A 19,651-nucleotide genomic window follows, 5' to 3' on the forward strand; every position below is an offset into this window, starting at 1 on the left:
CAATAAATACTTGTCACGTGTTCACCTAATTAATTAAATACTATCATTATTGACTTATTAATAATACAGTTATTAATTAATAGTAGTATTTAATTAATTAGGTAAATACATGGTAAATATTTATTAGTGAAATATGGAGTGAAAGTAGGAAAAGTGGAGCAGAATATTTGTACCCCCGTTTAAACTTGGAACCCATTCAAACCAAAATCAGTCTCGCTCTCCTCCACCAAATCCATAAACCCCAACAGGATTACTTATCGAGTCTGTGGCTCCCTCCAACGAGGGCAAGAAAAGAACACTCCGGCGACTACCTATCGAACCTCGTAGGCAACAAGAAAAGAATACTCCGGCAACTTTTACCTCTGCAAACCTGTCTTCTTTGTTGGACTTCTTCAATTCGAACCAAATTTGTAAGTCTAATCGATTTTCTGTTCCTTTCTCGAATTTTCCTATGTATGTACATATATAACCTTTTCCTTCTACACTAAACTGTCTAATCCTCCCCCATTCAATTGTTTCTCTCTCTAGTTAGGTCTCTCTTTCTCGCTCGCTCAGGTGAGTCCTTCCAAAGATATGAGAAAACAACGAACACAACTTCAATTTGTACTCCTATATTTGCTTATTTCTTTGTATTTCTAGGCAATTTATCTCTGAGTTTTCTTATTTCTTTATATAAATATTCTGTGAAATCAGTGCTATGTTTTGGTTTTTTCTCAATTTAGTTACTAAATGGTAAGAATTTTATTTTTTATTTATTTTTAAAGGAGATTGAGGGCTGATCTTATGTTGTGCCTTTAACAATCTAAATTAGAAGCTACGAAGAATTTTGGGGTTTTCAGTTTGTTAATTGGCCTTGTTTTCAGCGGTACACCTGTTGTAACTCCATGCAATGTTCCACTGCTTCATAACTTTTTGTTTATTTATTATATCAATAGTTTGAGAATTACACCTTTGGATTATGCATTCAAATTCTGTGTTAACTAGATGTTATTTACTATTTGATCCATTATTCATGTTTTTCATATAATTTTGAAGTTAAAAAATACTTGAAATTTAAACCCTTTATGGTGAGATAATTATTGGTTTCCGATTATCTTGATATTTTGCTAGTATGGAGAGTATAGCACGACTATATAATTCAATGATTGATTTGTCAAATTATTTGTTTAACATTGCAAAGAGTTACACTAGGTGCAACTTGAACATGACTTATATATTTGTACATTTTGACCTTCTGCCAGTTCAGCACTTCTCTTTGATTCTTTATATGGGTTTCTTGTACGGTTCTACTCTTGTTAGGTTGGTTTATTATTATTCTTTTTCCCAATAAATTAGATGAATTTCATTCATGAAAAACATTTACAACAGTAAGGAAATAATCCCATAAGAACACTTATAATTCAGGAGCACAGCTAACAGAATCCTAAACTACGGCAACTATTTAAGAACTGAGGAAGATATTTCCCAATTACAGCATAGGAATTTGTTACAGATTGTGTTTTTGAAGCCTCGTTCAGATTGGACATGAGTCTTTAACTTCCCATTTTATGGCCTGGATAGTGGACTCTTCACTCGTTAGATTCCCAGCATGGATTCTGGCATTACTCCGGATCCAAACATGATACATGACTACCTCCCAGCTCAGCTTGCATAACACTTCCTTAAGATTATTGTCCTTCAAATTATGCAATCCCCAGTTGCCACATCATCCCAAGTCCCAACAACATGCAGGATTTCCAACAAGGCAGCATACCATCACTTCACTCCATATGCTCTTAGAAAGCGATCAAGTAATCAAAGAATAAATGATCTCTTCTCTTCGAGACCCTTCTAAAAAAAATAAAAAAACCCACTGTTGCCCCATTGATGGAACCTATCATGAGTGTGAAGTCTACTTTTAAACACAAGCCATCCATGAAAGCATGCTTTGATATGGCCATGAGAAACCAAATTAGTTTCAACCATGGAATTGTTGCCTTTTCACTCTAACTGCACACCAAGTCATGGCACAATTGAATTAACCTTTCTTTGAGGTTAGCCACATAGGCTAGTCTTTATCTCCATTCTCAATCAAGCAAAATTTTCTTTGAATGGCTACACACTCATATGATCTTGCAGGTTTTCATCTCCAATCCCCATCCCTCGACAAGCTAGCCAACTTTGTATCCATACTACTAGCAGCATCATAAATGACCCTAGCCATTTTTTTTTTTTTTTTTCATATAAAATTCCATCTGGGTGCCACGAATCATGCCAAAGGATATTTGGGATCCATCTCCAATAGAAAATTTCAGATATTTCTGCCATTCCTCTTAACTTCGGTAATTTTCTCCAACCCCATGTACTGTCATGGATGCCTTGACACACCAAAAGTCTTCCCCTTCAATATGTTTTATATGAAAACATGCCACCCAAATTGAACTTGCTTGAGCAAAGAGGTTCCAGAAAACAATCCAGCTTATTCCACTCCTCAATCCCCTTCAAGCCTAACTCACCCTTCTTAGAAACACAAAGGCTTTCCCAAGCAACTTTGGCATTGCCTGCTGCTTCATCAGGACCATTCTAAAAAAATTTGTAAAGCTTTTGTTCAACAATCTTAATGACCTTTTTAGGCAGTTTAAACATCCCAGGCCAAAAATTTTGGATGCTGTACAAAACCAACTGAAGAAGCTTTAATCTTCCAGCAAAGGACAAATTTTTTGAGGTCCAAAAAGGAAAAAAATTCATTCTAGTTGTAATATTATCAAGTTACGACTCTACAATAACATAGCCTACCCAAGATGAGAGGCATTCTGATTTCTGAAATATCTAACTGGGAGATTAGCTTCTTTGAAGTGAAGAAAATAGGAATCTTCTGTTTAAGGATAGGGGAAGTACCTGCACAAAATTTTCAATTTTTTGTTCTTCAGTTTCCCACCCTGAGAAGGCCTTAAATTCATCCAACACCTTTTTGATCTTGCCTCCTTTGAAGTAGCCAGTCAAACCTCCATTAATGGCTGCTGGAAATTTATGTGTTGTAATACATTCTTTAACACAAATTTAGGTTGGTTTATTGGTACTTGATGTGGAGTGATATTGCAGTCACCGACCTACTAAGTTGTAGGAACCTGTAATTATATAGGAAAATTTTTATTAGAGTTTTCATGCTCCACCAGAGACCCTGTGAAATGGACAATAAAAACTCAGTTGTTTTTTTTTTTTTTTTTTTTTTTTTTTTTTCCTTTTAAACGATTATGATTTTTTTCCCTGATTGGTAAGTTACACATACTTCAACACACGATCTCATCCTTCACCTTGCTCTTACAAGATTTCTTACTAGAACATGATTGGTTTCTTTGGTCACTTCCGGCTTTAGGCCTTTTATTAGATAGTCCTGTCCCAGGTGTTGTTTTTTTAGAAGCGATGGAGGTACAATATTTTTTAAAATTTAAGAGAAGTTGGCCTGAAAGAGTATTGTATCTAAAAAATATCAAATTTAGATTTTTTTTTGTCTCTCTGTCAACGTACTTCTAGGTAATTCTTCAACATGATTGGGTGAATGGTAATGTACCGTTAGAGTGGCTGGATAAGTTTGGCAGTGTTGCAGTGATCTTCATCTGTTAGACTGTAAAAACTGGGGGAAGACTAAAAAGTAAATGTAACAGATAAGTGGCTGTTGAAATGGTATTAATGTACCTTTGATACTATAGATTTTATGCAAATATCTTAGAATTCTGAAGTCAAGTCAGTCAAAACTATTATTGTGTAGATATAAAATGATGTTTGATGTTGCCAAATTGGTCTACATGTGGTATTGATGCCAATGGGATTCATTTAATAAAGAATAAATTACACCAACCTCCCATGAGGTTTTATTAAATGACACTCCTCCCAAATATTTCATGAAATAACATTGCCCCCTTGAGGTGTAACATCCCGATCTTCTTGCTTATGTCTTTCTTTCTTTCTTCTCTCTCTCCATCTCAATTTCAATTTCAGCCCCAATTCCCCTCCATCTCAATTTCAAACAAATCCACCATCATCTATTATCCCCTCTAAAAGCAATAACCACCAGGCCATGTTATTTTTGGTCCTTTACGAAGACAAGGTAAAAGCTCTTTTCTTCATATTAGTTATGAAATAAATTTGATTTCTTCTTGGGTTATATTGAGGATGTAAGGGTATGTTTGGTTGGGATGATTTTGGGGAGGATGGAAAAAGGAGAGAAAATTGGTGGGAGGGGTATTTGTTTGGGAGGGGGAGGAGGAGAGAAAATTGGCAGGGCTTGGCTATTTTCCCTCAAACCCACCAAAACTTAATGACGCAGGACAACCAGAACAAAAACTAAACAATAGAAAAATAAAGGGATATGACCTAGGAGTCAGCACCTAGGCCTTGCTTGGAGTCAGCACCAAGCGGGAAAACCACTAGGAGTCAGCACCTAGGGTAGACCTGGAGTCAGCACCAGACCAAAGAAAGACCAAACGGCCATTGTTTTCATTCATCAAAAATATCAGCTATCTCCTCAAGGAGTACAATAGGTTGCTTATAAAGGATTGCTAAACCCTAGTTCTAATTGGCTAGGAAACCCTAATTGCCTTATTACAAAAATAACCTTCTAAATTAAAATACTAAAAGCCCAATAAACTAATAGGACCTAAAACATAAAAATACAATGGGCTTGCAAACATAAATAATACTAAATAATAATCTTCTTGTGTCTCCCGCATCATTCTCCTCTGGTTGGAGAAAACTCGACCTCGAGTTCTAAAGTGTTGAAGGATTAGGATGCTGACAAGTAACACTTGCTTCAAATCTAGAATCACCTTAGGAAGCACAGGGAAAAGAAAAACCTTGAATTCTACCACATCAAACTCATTTGGAATAACAAAATCAATGTGTGGAATCAGTATAATCTCGTCTTGAACCTTATCAACCATAGGAAGCACTGTAGTTTTAACCTCTTCGACTTCACCAAGATGTAGATCTTCAAGGATTGTGGAGGGTTGATCAGAAGCACATTCAACAACTTCAACTTTCACATCATGTGCACCCTCTAATGTAATACTCTCTTTAGGCACCATCTCTTCACCTTGCTGCTCTTCAATAGATTCATTTCCTTGCATGCATGTTAAAGCAACATTTGTTGAGGCATGTACGTCTTTGTCAACATTAGGCTTTGGTGTTGCTGGAGGATTCTCAATGACCAAGATATCATCATCAATGTTGTCCTCTATTGGGGCAGCAAGAAGTTCATTGTGATCTAGTGTCCTTAGTTTTCCAATTGAATCGGATTGAGTCTTCTTGTATTGAGCAATCTTGTCTTGAATATCTTCCATGAGCTTTACAGTTAAGTCTGTTACTCCCCTGTTAGATAATTCCTTGGTAGATTGTTCAAAAGTGCGCCGAGGACATGAAATAGGATGAGGATGAGGATTCATCGTATTTGCTTTAACTTGAAAAATACCACACTGAGATTGGGGTAGGTACTTAGCTCGATAGTATGGTGACAAATACTCATCACAAAGCTTTTCTTTCATATCTTCCCACACACTGATGGCAGGTTCATAATCCACATAGCGGAAATATTCAAGCTTCTTCCAAAACCTTTGTGCGTGACCTCTTAACTTCAACTTGGCATACCTAACCTTTTTATTATTTGCCCAATTTGCTTGCTCAAAGAATTGCTCCATCCCATTTATCCAGTTGACAAAATCTCATGGATAAGTATCATCACCATTAAAATAAGGCGCGTCAGATATTACCATGATTCTCTAAAATAATGCTTCAACAAATAGCTGCTGTGATTTTCTCCTTGTCAGTGGCCAACTTGCTGCACTACAGTCAGAGGCTTGGCTCCTCAAGTGAGTGGGTCTGGTTGCACAAAATAGATCTGCGATAAGCAACTTAAGGGCCCAACACATGCATTGGGCTGGCAGCAGAACACGTTACCTTTTTTCCTTCCTTTTGACTTTTCTTTTCTTTTCTTTTTTCTTTTTTCTTTTTAAATGAAAAAATAACAAAATACAGTACACGGACTTAAAACTTGAAAGAATCTACAGACTTAGAAAGACACTATAGAAACTAAAGAAACAAGCTACGGACTCAAAATTGGAAAACAATTTCTCTGCGATGGACTTGACTGGTGCTAGGGATCGACGACTAGTGGCGGTGCAACGTCGAGGAAGACAACGGCGGCATGAAGCATGGGGAGTGGCGGCTGCTGTCTCGGGCCTTGGCATCGGAGTGGGTCGGTGTCCTCAACGGCGGTGGTCGACGTCCTCAACAGCGGTGGTCAAGTGTGGTAATGGGTTTGGCAGCTGGTGGCTGTTGGGTTTTGGGGCGGTGGCTGTTGATTTGTGGGTTCCGGCGGTTGGTGGCTGATGGGCTTGCATGGGTTGCCTCTTTTTTTTTTATTTTTTTAATTTTTTTTTTTATGGGTGAGATTTTCTGGCTCTTTCCTGCGGTGATGCTTCAACGGATCGGTGTTTGCTCTGATACCAAATATGACGCAGGACAACCAGAACAAAAACTAGACAATAGAAAAATAAAGGGATATGACCTAGGAGTCAGCACCTAGGCCTTGCTTGGAGTCAGCACCAAGCGGGAAAACCACTAGGAGTCAGCACCAGACCAAAGAAAGACCAAACGGCCATTGTTTTCATTCATAAAAAATATCAGCTATCTCCTCAAGGAGTACAATAGGTTGCTTATAAAGGATTGCTAAACCCTAGTTCTAATTGGTTAGGAAACCCTAATTGCCTTATTACAAAAATAACATTCTAAATTAAAATACTAAAAGCCCAATAAACTAATAGGACCTAAAACATAAAAATACAATGGACTTGCAAACATAAATAATACTAAATAATAATCTTCTTGTGTCTCCCGCATCACTTAATCTCTACAAAATGGAGAGAAAATGCAAGAGAAAAGGGGGAAGTGTGTTTTGGACATAGTTTTCCTTCCCCCAACAACTAGCAACTTTTTAATCTTTTCCCTTCTCTTTTTTTTTCTTTTTATTTTTATTTTTATTATTTTTTTTTCCTATTATCATTGTTCACTGGTTTTGGTTTTTTTTTTTTTGGTTCCACTTTTTGTCTTTTTCTTCCTTTTGCTTTATCCGTTTCTTACATTCTCATTTGTTTTTTTGTTTTCGTTTTTGTTTTTGTTTTTTCTTCTCATCTATTTTGGATCCTTTGTCTTGTGGTCATTTTTAAAAAATAAAAAATAAAATTGAAGTGTCCATACACAATTATTAATTTAAAAAAATGTATTACTTTTTGTTTTATTTAATAGGAACGTAATTGTAAATATATACCAACTTCATTTTCCATCCTCCCTACCAAACACATATGAGAGAACTAAATCTCTTCTATCCTCTCAATTTTCTATCCCTTCCCCTTTTTTCACCCCTCCAACCAAATAGACCATAAAACTATGCCTTCAAGACTTGGGTTTATTGTTCTTAAGATCCAATTTTGAATTTTGTAGATCTAGTGATGGTCGGAACTCCCAAGTTGCCCTGGTTTTCAACTCTTTAATGTTATTAACTATTTTCAAATTGTGGGTTGTATCATAAAACTGAAACATCAATTTCTTTGTAAGATAGAACTCCTAATCATCTTCTACTGAATCTGTGAATTTCCATTGATTGAGGTAATGTCAAGAAACTTAAAATTTGCCCAAATATGATTAGATTAGTTTTTGTTTTGTTTTGTTTTGTTTTGCTTTGTTTTATATATTATATATATATATATATATATATATATATTCAGTTTCTTTGCAACACCCAAAAGGCATTATTGGCCTATGAACTAAATCTCCGTGTTGGCAAATGTCATTATGTAACTGTGTCAAGGCCAGAACCTCTGTCTATTGAAATAATATGTTATGAGATGATAGACAATAGGTTCTTGCTAATTATTGTCTTGTTTGTCGATAGATATGGCTAGTTTTATATATATATTTATTTATTTAGATCCCTCGGTGTTAATGACTTGATGCTTTTAGAGTTTAGTAATTGAATGAGTTTTCAAAGATTTTTAGTTGGTATGTTGGAGTTGCTAAAGGAATGGGAAACAAGGAGATTGGTAGGAACCAACTTAACAATGTAGCTAAGTTACACTGAAAAGTGAAAACTTGACTATGTCCTTATAATAGAAAATCAGCACTAGGGTGCTATTTGGAAGTGTATGAAATTGATTAGGGGTTGCTTTGGTGCCAAAGTTAGGTATTTATTTTTTTATATGAATTTGGTTTCATATTCACTTTTCAAATTTGAATTTGTATGTAGGTTTATTTTAATTTATAACTACACTGCCACTCTTGTTTGACAGTGAGTAAAGGGTATTCATCTTCATTTCATGGACAGGAAATAATGTGTAGTTTAGATATAAGTTTTCTTCCACGTGTTTTGGACCTCCTAAAGTTGAACTAAGAGTAGTGAATTGTTAACCTGTCCAGAGAAATGTTTATGATGTGTTTTCTTTATATTTCTTCATTGGAGGGTCATTGTATTCGTTAGCAGGAAAAATATTGTGAAAGATAAAGGAGTATTTTCTAAAGTAAGATGAATTTTAGACTATTGTGGCTTAAGTTTATAAATGATTATTGGAGCCTTGACACTTGAGATCAGATTAGCTCTGGAGCATGATTAAATAGGAGACAAAGGTTTACATGTTGAATTTGAGGCCTTTACTATCAAACGTAATGCCAATGGGTCTAAAAGAAGTCTTTTATTATTATTATTATTATTTATTTTTATTTTTATTTTTGTAATGTGAGCTATTGATAAAGCCTCCCAGATTGTATAATCTTATGCCGTTGATGTAAGTTAAAAGACTTGTAGTTTCTTGTTTGTATTTACCTTATGTGATTCAGTTACTACTTAGTTGAATTTTATTACTCCTTTGTTTTGTTTAGTTTTAGTTCCCAAAGGAAAGGCACAAGCTTTACTACCTCTATTTTTAATAATTCTCAATTTCATGAATGATGTGTGATACTGCTTTGTTAACTGCATGTTTTGAAGTAGGACGTTAAATTGTTTGATGTATGTAACTTGCTTTTTTGGGGAACCTCCTTTAGGTGGGTAGGATTTTCTTGAGTTGCATGAGTGTTTTAGGTTAAGAGTTATATGTTGATTTTCCTTAAATTAATGAACTAAGAATATTAAGCTTTATTCTTTGGATTAGGTGTTCCTAGTACCCGGGATTGAGCTCCTTCAAGTTTAGGCCTGCGTTTCTTCTGCTCTGAGGTTAGGGAAACTATGTTTTAAAATATTTGGAAGGTCATGACATGATTTGAACTTCTCCGGTAGGGATAACGGTACTGGCTTTCCATGGAATGTGGCCTAGGCCAAATTGTGAGATGAGTGAAGTAGCCGACCTTTGTTTGGTCATGACCAACCTGGGTGGACGCTAATCATCTCTGCAATTGATGAAGGATCATCATGAGGGGCCAAGGCCATTTGTGATTGATGATATGAGTATGTGTATACTTGGGAATACCCGACACTTTAGGGACTATTGGATGCCTGGCCCAAGAGGGTTGGATGCCTCATGCTTTACATGCTTACTTGACAGATTGACCAAAGTTAAATTTTAAATAATTATGTTTTATGCTATGGTAAAGGAAATTATTAATTATTTAATTATCAGCAATTATGTTTTAAAGTGATCAGGAAATGTGTTATATGATGTTAAATCATGAAATATGAAGATTTCATGTTAATAAGTTTTGAAGTAAGAGTTTTCCACATCAGGTCTTAAAAAGTTTTCTCATGAGAAAAATACTTATTTAAAAAGAAAAATCTTCTAAGGAAAAACAGTTGCTTTATATAATAAGATATAATTTTCTAAGGAAAGTGTTTTCTCTATGTGACGAGATTTATTTTTTAAAGAAAGTATGCAAGTTATTTTTTAAAGTTATGTAAAAGATTTGTTCATGAAGTTTATGAAAAATTATTTGTGCATGTTCAAAGAATTTTATCTTGAAGCATATCCATGTGTTAAGAAAAGCCTTTGATATACATGCATTCATGTTTTCTTTTTAAATTTTCATGCTTCCTAACCCCCCTTGCTAAGTCTTTCAGCTCACCTCTTTTTAAAAACTTCTCAGTGAGCATGTTTTATGCAATGGAGGAGCAGCAAGAGCCTTAGTTGAGTTTTGCCTGTGCCAGTTTTAGGTTTATGTAGTATCGCTTTCTATTTTAGGTATTTTTACGCTTATTTCTGTAGAGATTTTGTACCTTAGAATCAAAATCAACTGTTGAGAGCTGGAACCTTTGATGTAATTGGAGATTTTATGTTATGAACTTGTGATATTTTAAATAATTGATGGCTTTGTTATCCATTGGAGAAAAAGGTTAAGGTTAGATGCTCTGACTAGCAAGTAGTAAGAAGTTAAAAAAGAAATTGCATACAAGTTTAGTGTATCAAGTTTAGGCTTGATATTAACATGCCACTCATGGTTGCAAATCTGGAATTCGGGTTTGGGTGGTGACATGAGGTTTATATAAATGTAAAAGTTTAGTTTTCATTAATGGAATATTTCTATTTTTAAAATAGATTTTTATTAATTTATACATACCTAAGGGGGAGCGTTAGTCATCCACAAACCTCAAGGGAGGGGACTGTCATTTTGTGCATTGCCTGGGTAAGAATCTGTTATAAAAATTGAATATCCTGTTAATAAAATAACAGTTTGAGAGGGTATGAACTTAAATGTTGCAATTATACAAACCTTAAAGGAGGGGGGAGTATCATTTCATGAAATGTTCCTTGGTAGTGTATTTGTAAAACCTCAAGGGAGGGTGCTGGAATTTTCCCTTTAATAAATGATGGTATTTTAAAATAATTATAAAATCACTAATTGAGTCAACTTTGTTCTCTTAAAATTTTTTTGCTTGTTGGGGACAAGTTCCTAGCTTTATTTGTTGGAACCTTGTTTGATTGGTCACATGCGTGGGGATTTACTTCTAGGGAATCTATATTGTTCTTAGATTCCCTCTCTTCTTGTACATATTTTCTTTGCCTACTTCATTTCTTTAACGGACTAGTTTCCTCTTAATATAATTTTTCTTACCTATCCCAAAAAAAAAAAAAAAATTGCTTCTTAAATAATGGAAAATTTGAATGAGAGGAGGATTGGATAAAAATCCATTTGAATATACCTTTAAGACAGCTTCTTCTACTTCTTCTTCTTCTTTCTTCTTCTTTTTTTTTTTTTTTTTTTTTTTTTTTTTTTTTTTTTTTTTTTTGCATATATATTCAGGCATGTTCATTATTTTATTTATTGAATTATTTTTGTGGTTTCCTTAAAATTTTTGACATCCGCAGGAAGTTATCGTTTAACAATTAATTGTCTACTTTTAATTTCTTTATATTCATATTGTACATTCTTTATTTCTTTGCAACAGATACATTTTCGAAAGTCTTAGTGAGGTTTTTGAAGTAAAATACAATAATGGATTCATCACAGAGTGCAGTAACAGCAGGGACTGGTGGTGGTGGCAATGGGATGATGATCTCTCAAACCAATGATACGGCAGCTACACCTGCTGTGGACGATCCAAAGCAAAACCTGAACCATGTCATCAACTCTATTCAGAAAACTTTAGGCCTTCTTCACCAGCTCTACCTTACTGTCTCTTCCTTCAATGCTGCCTCTCAGCTTCCCCTTCTCCATCGCCTGTATGTTTCTTTTGTCTTATCTATTACAATTAGTTCTTTATATTTTTTACTTCCTTTTCAAAGACATAAACCACTGTGGGTTTGGTTTTGCAGCAATTCTCTTGTTACAGAGCTTGACAACATGGTTAAATTAGCTGAGAAGTGCAATGTTCAAATTCCTATGGAAGTGCTAAAGTGAGTCTTATCCCATGATTAGCCTTTTTTTTTCAACTGCAAATATTCTTTTAGAACCAAATTCAGGTTTTCTTTACTTCTGATCGCTGATATTTTATTTTCTCTTTTAGTTTGATTGATGATGGAAAGAATCCAGATGAATTCACAAGGGATGTCATAAACAGCTGTATTGCCAAGAATCAGATCACCAAAGGCAAAACTGATGCCTTTAAGGTTGCTTTTGTTCCTGATATGACATATTAATATAATTATATATTTTCAGTTCTATTTCGTCATGTTAATTTGAGATTTAATATTGGATTTTGTGTTTATTTGTGGTTTTATTTTGACCTTACATACTTTTTTCAGGGTTTACGCAAACATCTTCTGGAAGAACTTGAACAAACATTTCCTGATGAAGTTGAATCTTATAGAGAGATACGTGCAGCCTCTGCTGCTGTAAGTTATATTTGCGTTGATGCACTGATTTCTTATAATGGTTCTCTGTAGATGTCACTCCATAAATTTACTTAAATTCAACATTTATTATTATTTTTGCCATTATTACGTGAAGAACCTCCTTCCAACCTGCTCTCCCCCAATTCCGTTTAATGCCATGGATAAGATCAAAACCACTCCATTTGTAAAAAGTTACCTCATGCCCATGAGCTATAGTTCAACTAGCACTTCCTCCTACCTTAATAATGAGATGGAGGTGAGGTTGTAGGTTCAAAACCCTCCAAGTGCCTATGTAACTTACTAATCAAGGAAAAAAAAATTGTGAAGGGTGCCTCTTTATTTGTTAGTTCTGTATTATTATTTCTGCTGTTGCATAAAATGTGAAGAATTTGTCTTAGAAGATTCTTTAAGAAGATTCTGGATGTGCATCTCATTCCTCAAGCAATTGTGTTTCTTGAGTTATGTTACTCAATGAAGAATGAAATGCTAAAAACAGTTATGTGCATTAACTTGAATGGAGATTGGTAATTGAATGTATGGCATGAGAATTTCAAACACCCAACGTTGAAGTCAATTCTTGATTCAAGTAATTAATCACCTTTTACTTTAGAAGTAAACCGAGCTGGAGCCTATCTGGGAGAAAAGTCTAGCGTATTTTTCTTTTTATGTTTTGTGTTTACCATATTAAGCTTTTTTGCTTTTTACATCTAATGCAGGAATCAAAGCGGCTTGCGCAGGCACAAAGCATGTTACCAAATGGAGATATGAAGGTCAAATCCGAGCTGTAGGTGTTCATGTAAGTATTGCTTTGGTTGTTAATATCCATCTCTTAGCATTTCTGTAATTTTGTGATTGTTGTTAAAATTCCAGATGGATACATTAATTTATTATAGCAGAGTTATTTTTCTTTACTTCCTTTTCAATACATGCTGATAAAAAAAAATTTGGACATGTGCACACTTCTAATTTTTTTGGGAAATGCTAACGAGTGCCCTTAGGGCATTAGTTAATAATCCATTTTAAGAAAGTTTTGATACCACTTTTATGGGAAATGAAAAAAATTGTCAAAATATTAATTACTTTTTTTTTTCATTTCCCATAAAAACTTTCTTTAAATGGATGTTAGAGACCGGATGAGATGGAAGTTGAAGCCTAATGGGGAGTTTGACATCCAATCGTATTATAACAAATTGTGGGATTCTCCCTCAATTGTCTTTCCTTGGAAAGGAATATGGAGAGTAAAGGCTCCTAGGCGAGTTTCTTTTTTTGTTTGGTATGTAGCTTGGAATAAGATTCTAACGGGTGGTAACTTGAGACGATTGAGGGGATTGGATTTTGTAGACTGGTGCATTATGTGCCGGCATTGTGGAGAGACGGTAGACCACTTACTTCTTCATTGTGAGATGGCTTATCAGTTGTGGAGCTTTGTCTTCATAACTTTTGGTTTGTCTTGGGTTATGCCTAGATTGATCCCAGATTTGCTTTTTGGCTGGTGGAATTGATTGGGGAAGCATTCGTCTTAGATTTAGAATTTAGTTCCGTTGTGCATCCTATGGTGTATTTGGAAGGAACGGAATCAGAGGATTTTTGAGGATTTGGATAGTTCAGGTGTTCAGATGGTTGCCTCTTTTAGTGGGACTTTGTTTGATTGGTCTAGGGCATGGGGACTCACGACTAGTGGTTCTCTCCCCTCTTTTCTAAGCTCTCTCTCTCTTTTGTAATTATTCTGTTGTTTGGTTTATGTTTTTTTTAATTTTTTCAGTTTTCTTCTTCTTATATTTTCTGGGTTTGCTCTATGTTTTCATGCATAGAGTAGCCATTCGTATATATAACATTCTTACTTATAAAAAAAAAAACTTTCTTTAAATGGATTATTAACCAGTGCCCTGAGAGCACTTGTTAGCATTTCTCTTAATTTTTTCTAATGATCTTTGTGGGGGAAAATATATAAAACAGACCATTCGTTGTATGTGTACACTTTGAATAACTTGAAACTTTTCCTTTCACTTCAATGTATTTTACAAAAGTATACATCTCATCCAATTGTGTCTGCTTGGCCTTTATTTTATTTTAATGGTTTGTTTCAGATACATTACACTAAGGAAATATGGGACCAAGTATGTTGTCATGGGACATACTAACATGGGAATTTTTAGTTTTCAATATTAGTAGGATCAGTAGAGTGGAAATTGTAAAGCATGTTATGGTATTAATTTTCACCTACAAAACTGGAATAATAGGATAGAGTATCTATTTTTATTTATAGTTAACTTTCTTTATTGAGAATATGCTATGTTGTTGCCTTAAATTAAGGCTTAAATGTAAGACGCTACCAAGAACGTTGAATGAGGCTGAAAATATTCAAGGTAATTAATAGAGAAATTTGTGGTGATCATTTCAACGCTATCTAAAGTGTTTAGCTATGGGACAAGTTTTGGCTTTTAAGCTTTTATAATATCCTCTGTGGACGAGTATGCATACTATTCAAATGTTCAACTGATGTTTGATGAAAAATTATAAACTGCAGTTAGAAGTTTTCTTACTCAACTAACATAAACTTGGATTTCCTAGATTTTTGTTCTCTCTCTCTCTCTCTCATGCCTACTATTTGAGAGCGAATGTAATTTGTAATGATTGTGTATTTTTTGGACAAAAGTCATAGAATGCATGATATCCGAATCTTTGGTGTTTTTGTTAGGGTGAAAAATTAAGTGGTATGACATTAATTATTAATATGGTTTCACAGCAAGGGAGTCCTAATTCAGGGGATATATAGACAGTTCCAGTGTAATATATGCATGTAAGAGAGTCCATATGCAGACTCTTGCATGGCCATTCTTAAATCCATCCATAAAGCCACATCAAATTTAAAGAAGGTTAGATTGCATATTTGGTCCTCAATTTTCGACTGTTATTGCAAATCGTCCTTATACTTTTAAAATGTTTCACTTTAGTCCCTATACTTTCAAAATTGTGTAAAAAAATGTTCTAATTGTCATTTGTTGGATGAAAAATGTTGATGTGGCCAGCAGGATTCATGCAACGTCATCAAAGTGACCTTGGTTTTATTAATTTCGTTTGTTGTGGCAGTACTTTCCATCTATTAGATGACAGTGAGGACCTTTTTGAAATATTTTAAAATATAAGGACGATTTTGAAACAAAGGTCAAAGGTTGAGGACCAAATATGCAATTTAGCCTTTAAAGAAATACTGATTGCAATTTAGTGTGGCCATTATAAAAATTTTGTTCTTCAAGGCTCTAACTTCCTCATTATCAGTCAAATTCAGTTCTTCAAGGGACCTGAATTTTCTTGCATATATTTCTGAGAATTATATGATGATTTGAATTTTCCACCAGATTCTAACGAATTGATGTTTGTTTCAGCTTCAGTATTATTAAAGACTAATGCTTATTCAGGAAATAAATAAATCACAACATGTGCAAGGAAGCACACATATCTGCTGATATTCCTCTTTCTTCCTACTGTATCTTTGTGTAACAACTTGACTTTATATGTACGAATGGGCGTGTTTGTGTGCACTTGCATGAATAGAAGCTAGCTTGCTGAGTGAAAAATTCTCCTTACAATAAGTCTTGGGACGCAAATGTTCACATTTGTCAATATGGCATGTTGTGATTAGGGTATAATAAAGTGGTGTCAATAGTGGGTTGATCTGAAAGTGATGTCACTCCAATTTCCAATCATAATTTACCATCTAAATAAGTTGTGAGGAAAAAAAAAGTGAAAATAGCTATGTTCCTAACATTTCCCTTCTCTTTAACCTGTACTAAACTGAGATATGCTACATGGATATAAGGTGGAGAATCTAAACTTATAGAACTGACATCTGTAGAGATCCTGGATATTCTTTTGATGGTCATTTTTTAGTTGTGGATGCACTTTATGGAATCTAGAGTCAGATAAATCCTTATTAGTTATTTGAGGTCTTTGGAATTCTTATATTTGAGTAGACTCCTCCCATCTTTGTTAATCAACTCGAAAGTGAGTGAAGTGACCAATGGGTATTGGGCGTGCTTGTACAAAAATGAACAGTGTGTTAATGCAATGCTGATCATATTACCTTACTCTCTAGGAAACTGAGATATGCTACATGGATATAAGGTGGAGAGTCTAAACTTATAGAACTGACAACTGTAGAGGTCCTGGATTTAGTTATTCTTTTGATGGTCATTTTTTAGTTGTGGATGCACTTTATGGAATCTGGAGTCAGTAAATCCTTTTTAGTTATTTGAGGTCTTTGGAATTCTTATATTTGAGTAGACTCCTTCCATCTTTGTTAACCAACTCGAAAGTGAGTGAAGTGGCCAATGGGTATTGGACGAGCTTGTACAAAAATGAACAGTGTGTTAATGCAATGCTGATCATATTACCTTACTCTCTAGGAAATTATTTTCATACATATTCTTGCTACTCTAATAGTAGGGATAGTGCAATTGCTCAAAACTATAACTCCCACCATTGTGAATTACCACTTGACTGGTCAAGAAAACTGCACCAATCTTCTGATGATGTTAAGGAACCATCTATTGGTTCTGCTATGTTCAGCATGCCAGGTTCTTCCTCAGTACACTCAGCATCTTCACAATTAGCATCACTTATAAACATGTTGATGTTATGGTTGACACTTTCTGATAGAATGCTGGGCTTCTCTTTTGATTTAGAAGTAGAATCTCCTTTCACTGAGTTGTTGTCACTACTCTTTCCATTTTTTCCATGTTGCTTATCCAGCATATTTTTCAGTTTCTGCAACTGTTTGTGTAACACAAATACTTATCAGAACTGCTTGTAGTTAACTGTTCTTAACATGTCAAAAACCTTGTAACTTAATGATAACATCCAGTTCTCTCTATAGGGAGAATCTGGATTCAAATTCCCCACCCCCACTTATTCTAATAAAAAACTGTTCTTAATAATTGTTAGCAACTAAAATAATGGTACCTGAAGGAGTAATAACTGATTCTCTGTTTTAAGTGACTCGAAGTTGGAAGCTAGAGTGTCATAACTAGCTTTTAATAAGCTGTACTCTCGTTCAATCTGCTTAGTCTTCAATCTGGCCCTTCTATTTTGGAACCAAGTAGCAACTTGGCGAGGATGTAGTCCAAGCTCATTAGCTAGCTTCTGTTTTATACGAGTCTCTGGCCTTGACTCTTCCTCGAACATAATTTCCAGCAACTTGATTTGTTCATCACTGAATCTTTGCATGTTCTTGTTCTTCCTCTTACTTGCCATAGTATGTGAACTCTCTATTGCTACCAATGCACACTTCAGCCAACATTTACTAGTTATAACCTTATAGTAATAGATTTGAGACTTTGCTTGTAGGAGTGTGAACTGAAAGAAATGTAATGAGGGAAGTGATGTAAAGAATATCTAAAGTGTGGGCCTGAGGCTGGTCTTGATAGGAGCATTTTCTAATGTACTTGCTAGAGAGAAAACATCCCACTAGCTGTTCCATGCGGACGCTTGTCAAGTAAAGGGGTTGGGACGTCCCTTTCTGCTTCCATGTTCTCTGTATCTAATAAGGTTCTGGAATTTTTATTTTTGTTTTTCTTTATACTTTTCAGCTGAGTTCCTTACATATATACTCTTACTATAAAAAAAAAAAAAAAAAAAAAAATCCCCAATTGATGTGATAAGTTATAATTAGAGCAAACTATAAACAACATTTTTATTGAAACTAATTATAACTTGCCACTTCAATAGTTGTCATTCTGTGGTTGGTGAAATTTTATGTTAATGAATATTTCTTTTTTAAGGAAAAGGTTTATCCCCAAATCGGTTTGATAAAACTATTTATGGGTATTTTTTTTTTCACATTACTTATTTAATGAGTTATATAATTTGTTGAAATAATACCCATCAATTAGTTGGTTTTGCAGGAAATATGTTGGTTTTGCAGGAAAGTTTTTGGAGTATAGATTTTTAAATTTATTTTTTTATTTTTTAGGTTCATGTTTTTCAAATTACTTTATTATTTTTTAAAAGTTGAGGAATAAGAAAATATGAAATAGGAAAATTCTTTATCATCTTGCAATGCTTGGTTGCCACGTTGATCTAAAGTCGCTATGCATATTTAGAGCACCAGATGATTGCGTTAGGACAAAGCCAAAGTGTGATGTCCCTAGCAGCCAATGACAAATTGACAATACCCTACCCCTATTTATGGCCTTACCCTTTGGGTCCACCCATGTGGTTTTATTTCGATGTTTTATATGATGTCTCCGTCATAACGTGGCAACAACCTTGTGGTTTACCACTTTAGCTTACGACTTGTTTGGACACGTGAGTTAAACAAAATACATTGGCCTTTGAAAATGTTGCCCCAAAGTCCCATTTTGGACACAAATCAAAACATGGGAGAATAAAAAGTGATTCTTGAAGATTCGATGTTTACCAAATCACTTCAGTGGACTGCAGCTACTTCCTACTCATTTTTTCATAAATTACCAAGGGAAATGATTCTCGTTGTCTGTTTTGGTATCACAACTTATTTGCATAGCTTATCAAAAGAAATAACATTTATTAACTTTTATTTTTGTTAAAATGCGTGACAAAAAACAAATGGTTCAGTTAATGGGTACACTTAGGATTTATGACGTTTGTTAATAGGTTACTTTAAAAAAGTTTTTATATTGTCTTTATTAGAATTCTGAAAAATGGCCAAAAAAAAAATCAGTTACTTTTTTCTTTTTTCATAAAAAGTTCATAAAAATATTTCTTAAACTAATGTTTTCAAGCATTCATTAGTTAAAAAAAAAAAAAAAAAAACTAAATGCTTTTTTTTTTTTTTTTTTTTTTTTTTTTAAAATATAGATCTTACCAAATAATAAATGGACTAGTTAATGTGATTTTCAACTTGGACTAGGCTCTTGATTCCCTAGCCAGCCCAATACAACCCAGGACAACATGGGCGTGCACTAGTTGGGTGATCACCCCTGGCTGAAGGAGAACCCATAAAGTCTATGCATTTTGCAAAATTGGGCCCTTGGTGGCTTGGCCCAAGACTATCTAAATAAACTCTCCCATCCTTAAACAACTATAGAAGTGTTTCATGCCGAATTAATTTAAGCATACACCACCTACTTATACTCTCTTATTTCTTATGCTACCATTTTAGGTGTTTCATTTCTCTGCTTTGAGGTCATTGATCTTGTATTTCGGCATCACCACAATGGAATATAAATTTTTTTCTGCTAAATATAGAAATTTCCGACAACTAAATATAAAATTCTTCCTTTTGTTGAATATGAGATATTCTTATTAGAGTATTACTTTAATTGATTTCTTGTTTTTTTCTCAAACTTGGTCTCTGGTGTGCATATTGGGCTCAAGATGCATTGGTA

The 19,651-nt window shown here is 34.4% G+C and overlaps 2 protein-coding genes across 11 annotated transcripts; one reads left to right on the plus strand and one right to left on the minus strand.

Moving 5' to 3' along the window:
* Positions 1 to 296: 296 nt before the first annotated feature.
* LOC112022149 (mediator of RNA polymerase II transcription subunit 10b) lies at positions 297 to 18,083 on the plus strand. 10 transcript variants are annotated; one of them, XM_024054725.2, is made up of 10 exons: positions 297 to 410; positions 529 to 555; positions 9,174 to 9,235; positions 10,099 to 10,193; positions 11,399 to 11,672; positions 11,766 to 11,846; positions 11,957 to 12,059; positions 12,195 to 12,284; positions 13,001 to 13,080; positions 17,631 to 18,083. In XM_024054725.2, the coding sequence occupies exons 5-9, from the start codon at positions 11,446 to 11,448 to the stop codon at positions 13,070 to 13,072; spliced, it is 573 nt and encodes a 190-aa protein (XP_023910493.1). In that variant the 5' UTR covers positions 297 to 410; positions 529 to 555; positions 9,174 to 9,235; positions 10,099 to 10,193; positions 11,399 to 11,445; the 3' UTR covers positions 13,073 to 13,080; positions 17,631 to 18,083. The 10 variants fall into 10 exon arrangements, with proteins under 10 accessions (XP_023910493.1, XP_023910491.1, XP_065627600.1 ...); XM_024054723.2 differs by lacking the exon at positions 10,099 to 10,193; XM_065771528.1 differs by lacking the exon at positions 10,099 to 10,193 and having other exon boundaries at positions 11,461 to 11,672.
* LOC112022148 (homeobox-leucine zipper protein ATHB-7) lies at positions 16,655 to 17,635 on the minus strand. The gene is made up of 2 exons (XM_024054717.2): positions 17,247 to 17,635; positions 16,655 to 17,057 (listed from the first exon to the last, which is right to left on the minus strand). Exons 1-2 carry the CDS (start codon positions 17,535 to 17,537, stop codon positions 16,752 to 16,754), a joined length of 597 nt encoding a protein of 198 aa, XP_023910485.1. The 5' UTR covers positions 17,538 to 17,635; the 3' UTR covers positions 16,655 to 16,751.
* Positions 18,084 to 19,651: the final 1,568 nt, after the last annotated feature.

Source organism: Quercus suber, unplaced genomic scaffold (genome assembly GCF_002906115.3).
Source record: "Quercus suber isolate HL8 unplaced genomic scaffold, Cork oak 2.0 scaffold_45, whole genome shotgun sequence".
Lineage (NCBI taxonomy): Eukaryota > Viridiplantae > Streptophyta > Magnoliopsida > Fagales > Fagaceae > Quercus > Quercus suber.

Bases quoted from the DNA above. Each gene is read 5' to 3' on its own strand.
- LOC112022149 (XM_024054725.2), top strand. From the start codon at position 11,446: ATGGATTCATCACAGAGTGCAGTAACAGCAGGGACTGGTGGTGGTGGC. The intron at 11,673-11,765 runs GTATGTTTCTTT...TTGGTTTTGCAG, and splicing joins CTTCCCCTTCTCCATCGCCT to CAATTCTCTTGTTACAGAGC. The intron at 11,847-11,956 runs GTGAGTCTTATC...TTTCTCTTTTAG, and splicing joins ATTCCTATGGAAGTGCTAAA to TTTGATTGATGATGGAAAGA.
- LOC112022148 (XM_024054717.2), bottom strand. From the start codon at position 17,537: ATGGCAAGTAAGAGGAAGAACAAGAACATGCAAAGATTCAGTGATGAA. The intron at 17,058-17,246 runs GTACCATTATTT...TTACACAAACAG, and splicing joins ATCAGTTATTACTCCTTCAG to TTGCAGAAACTGAAAAATAT.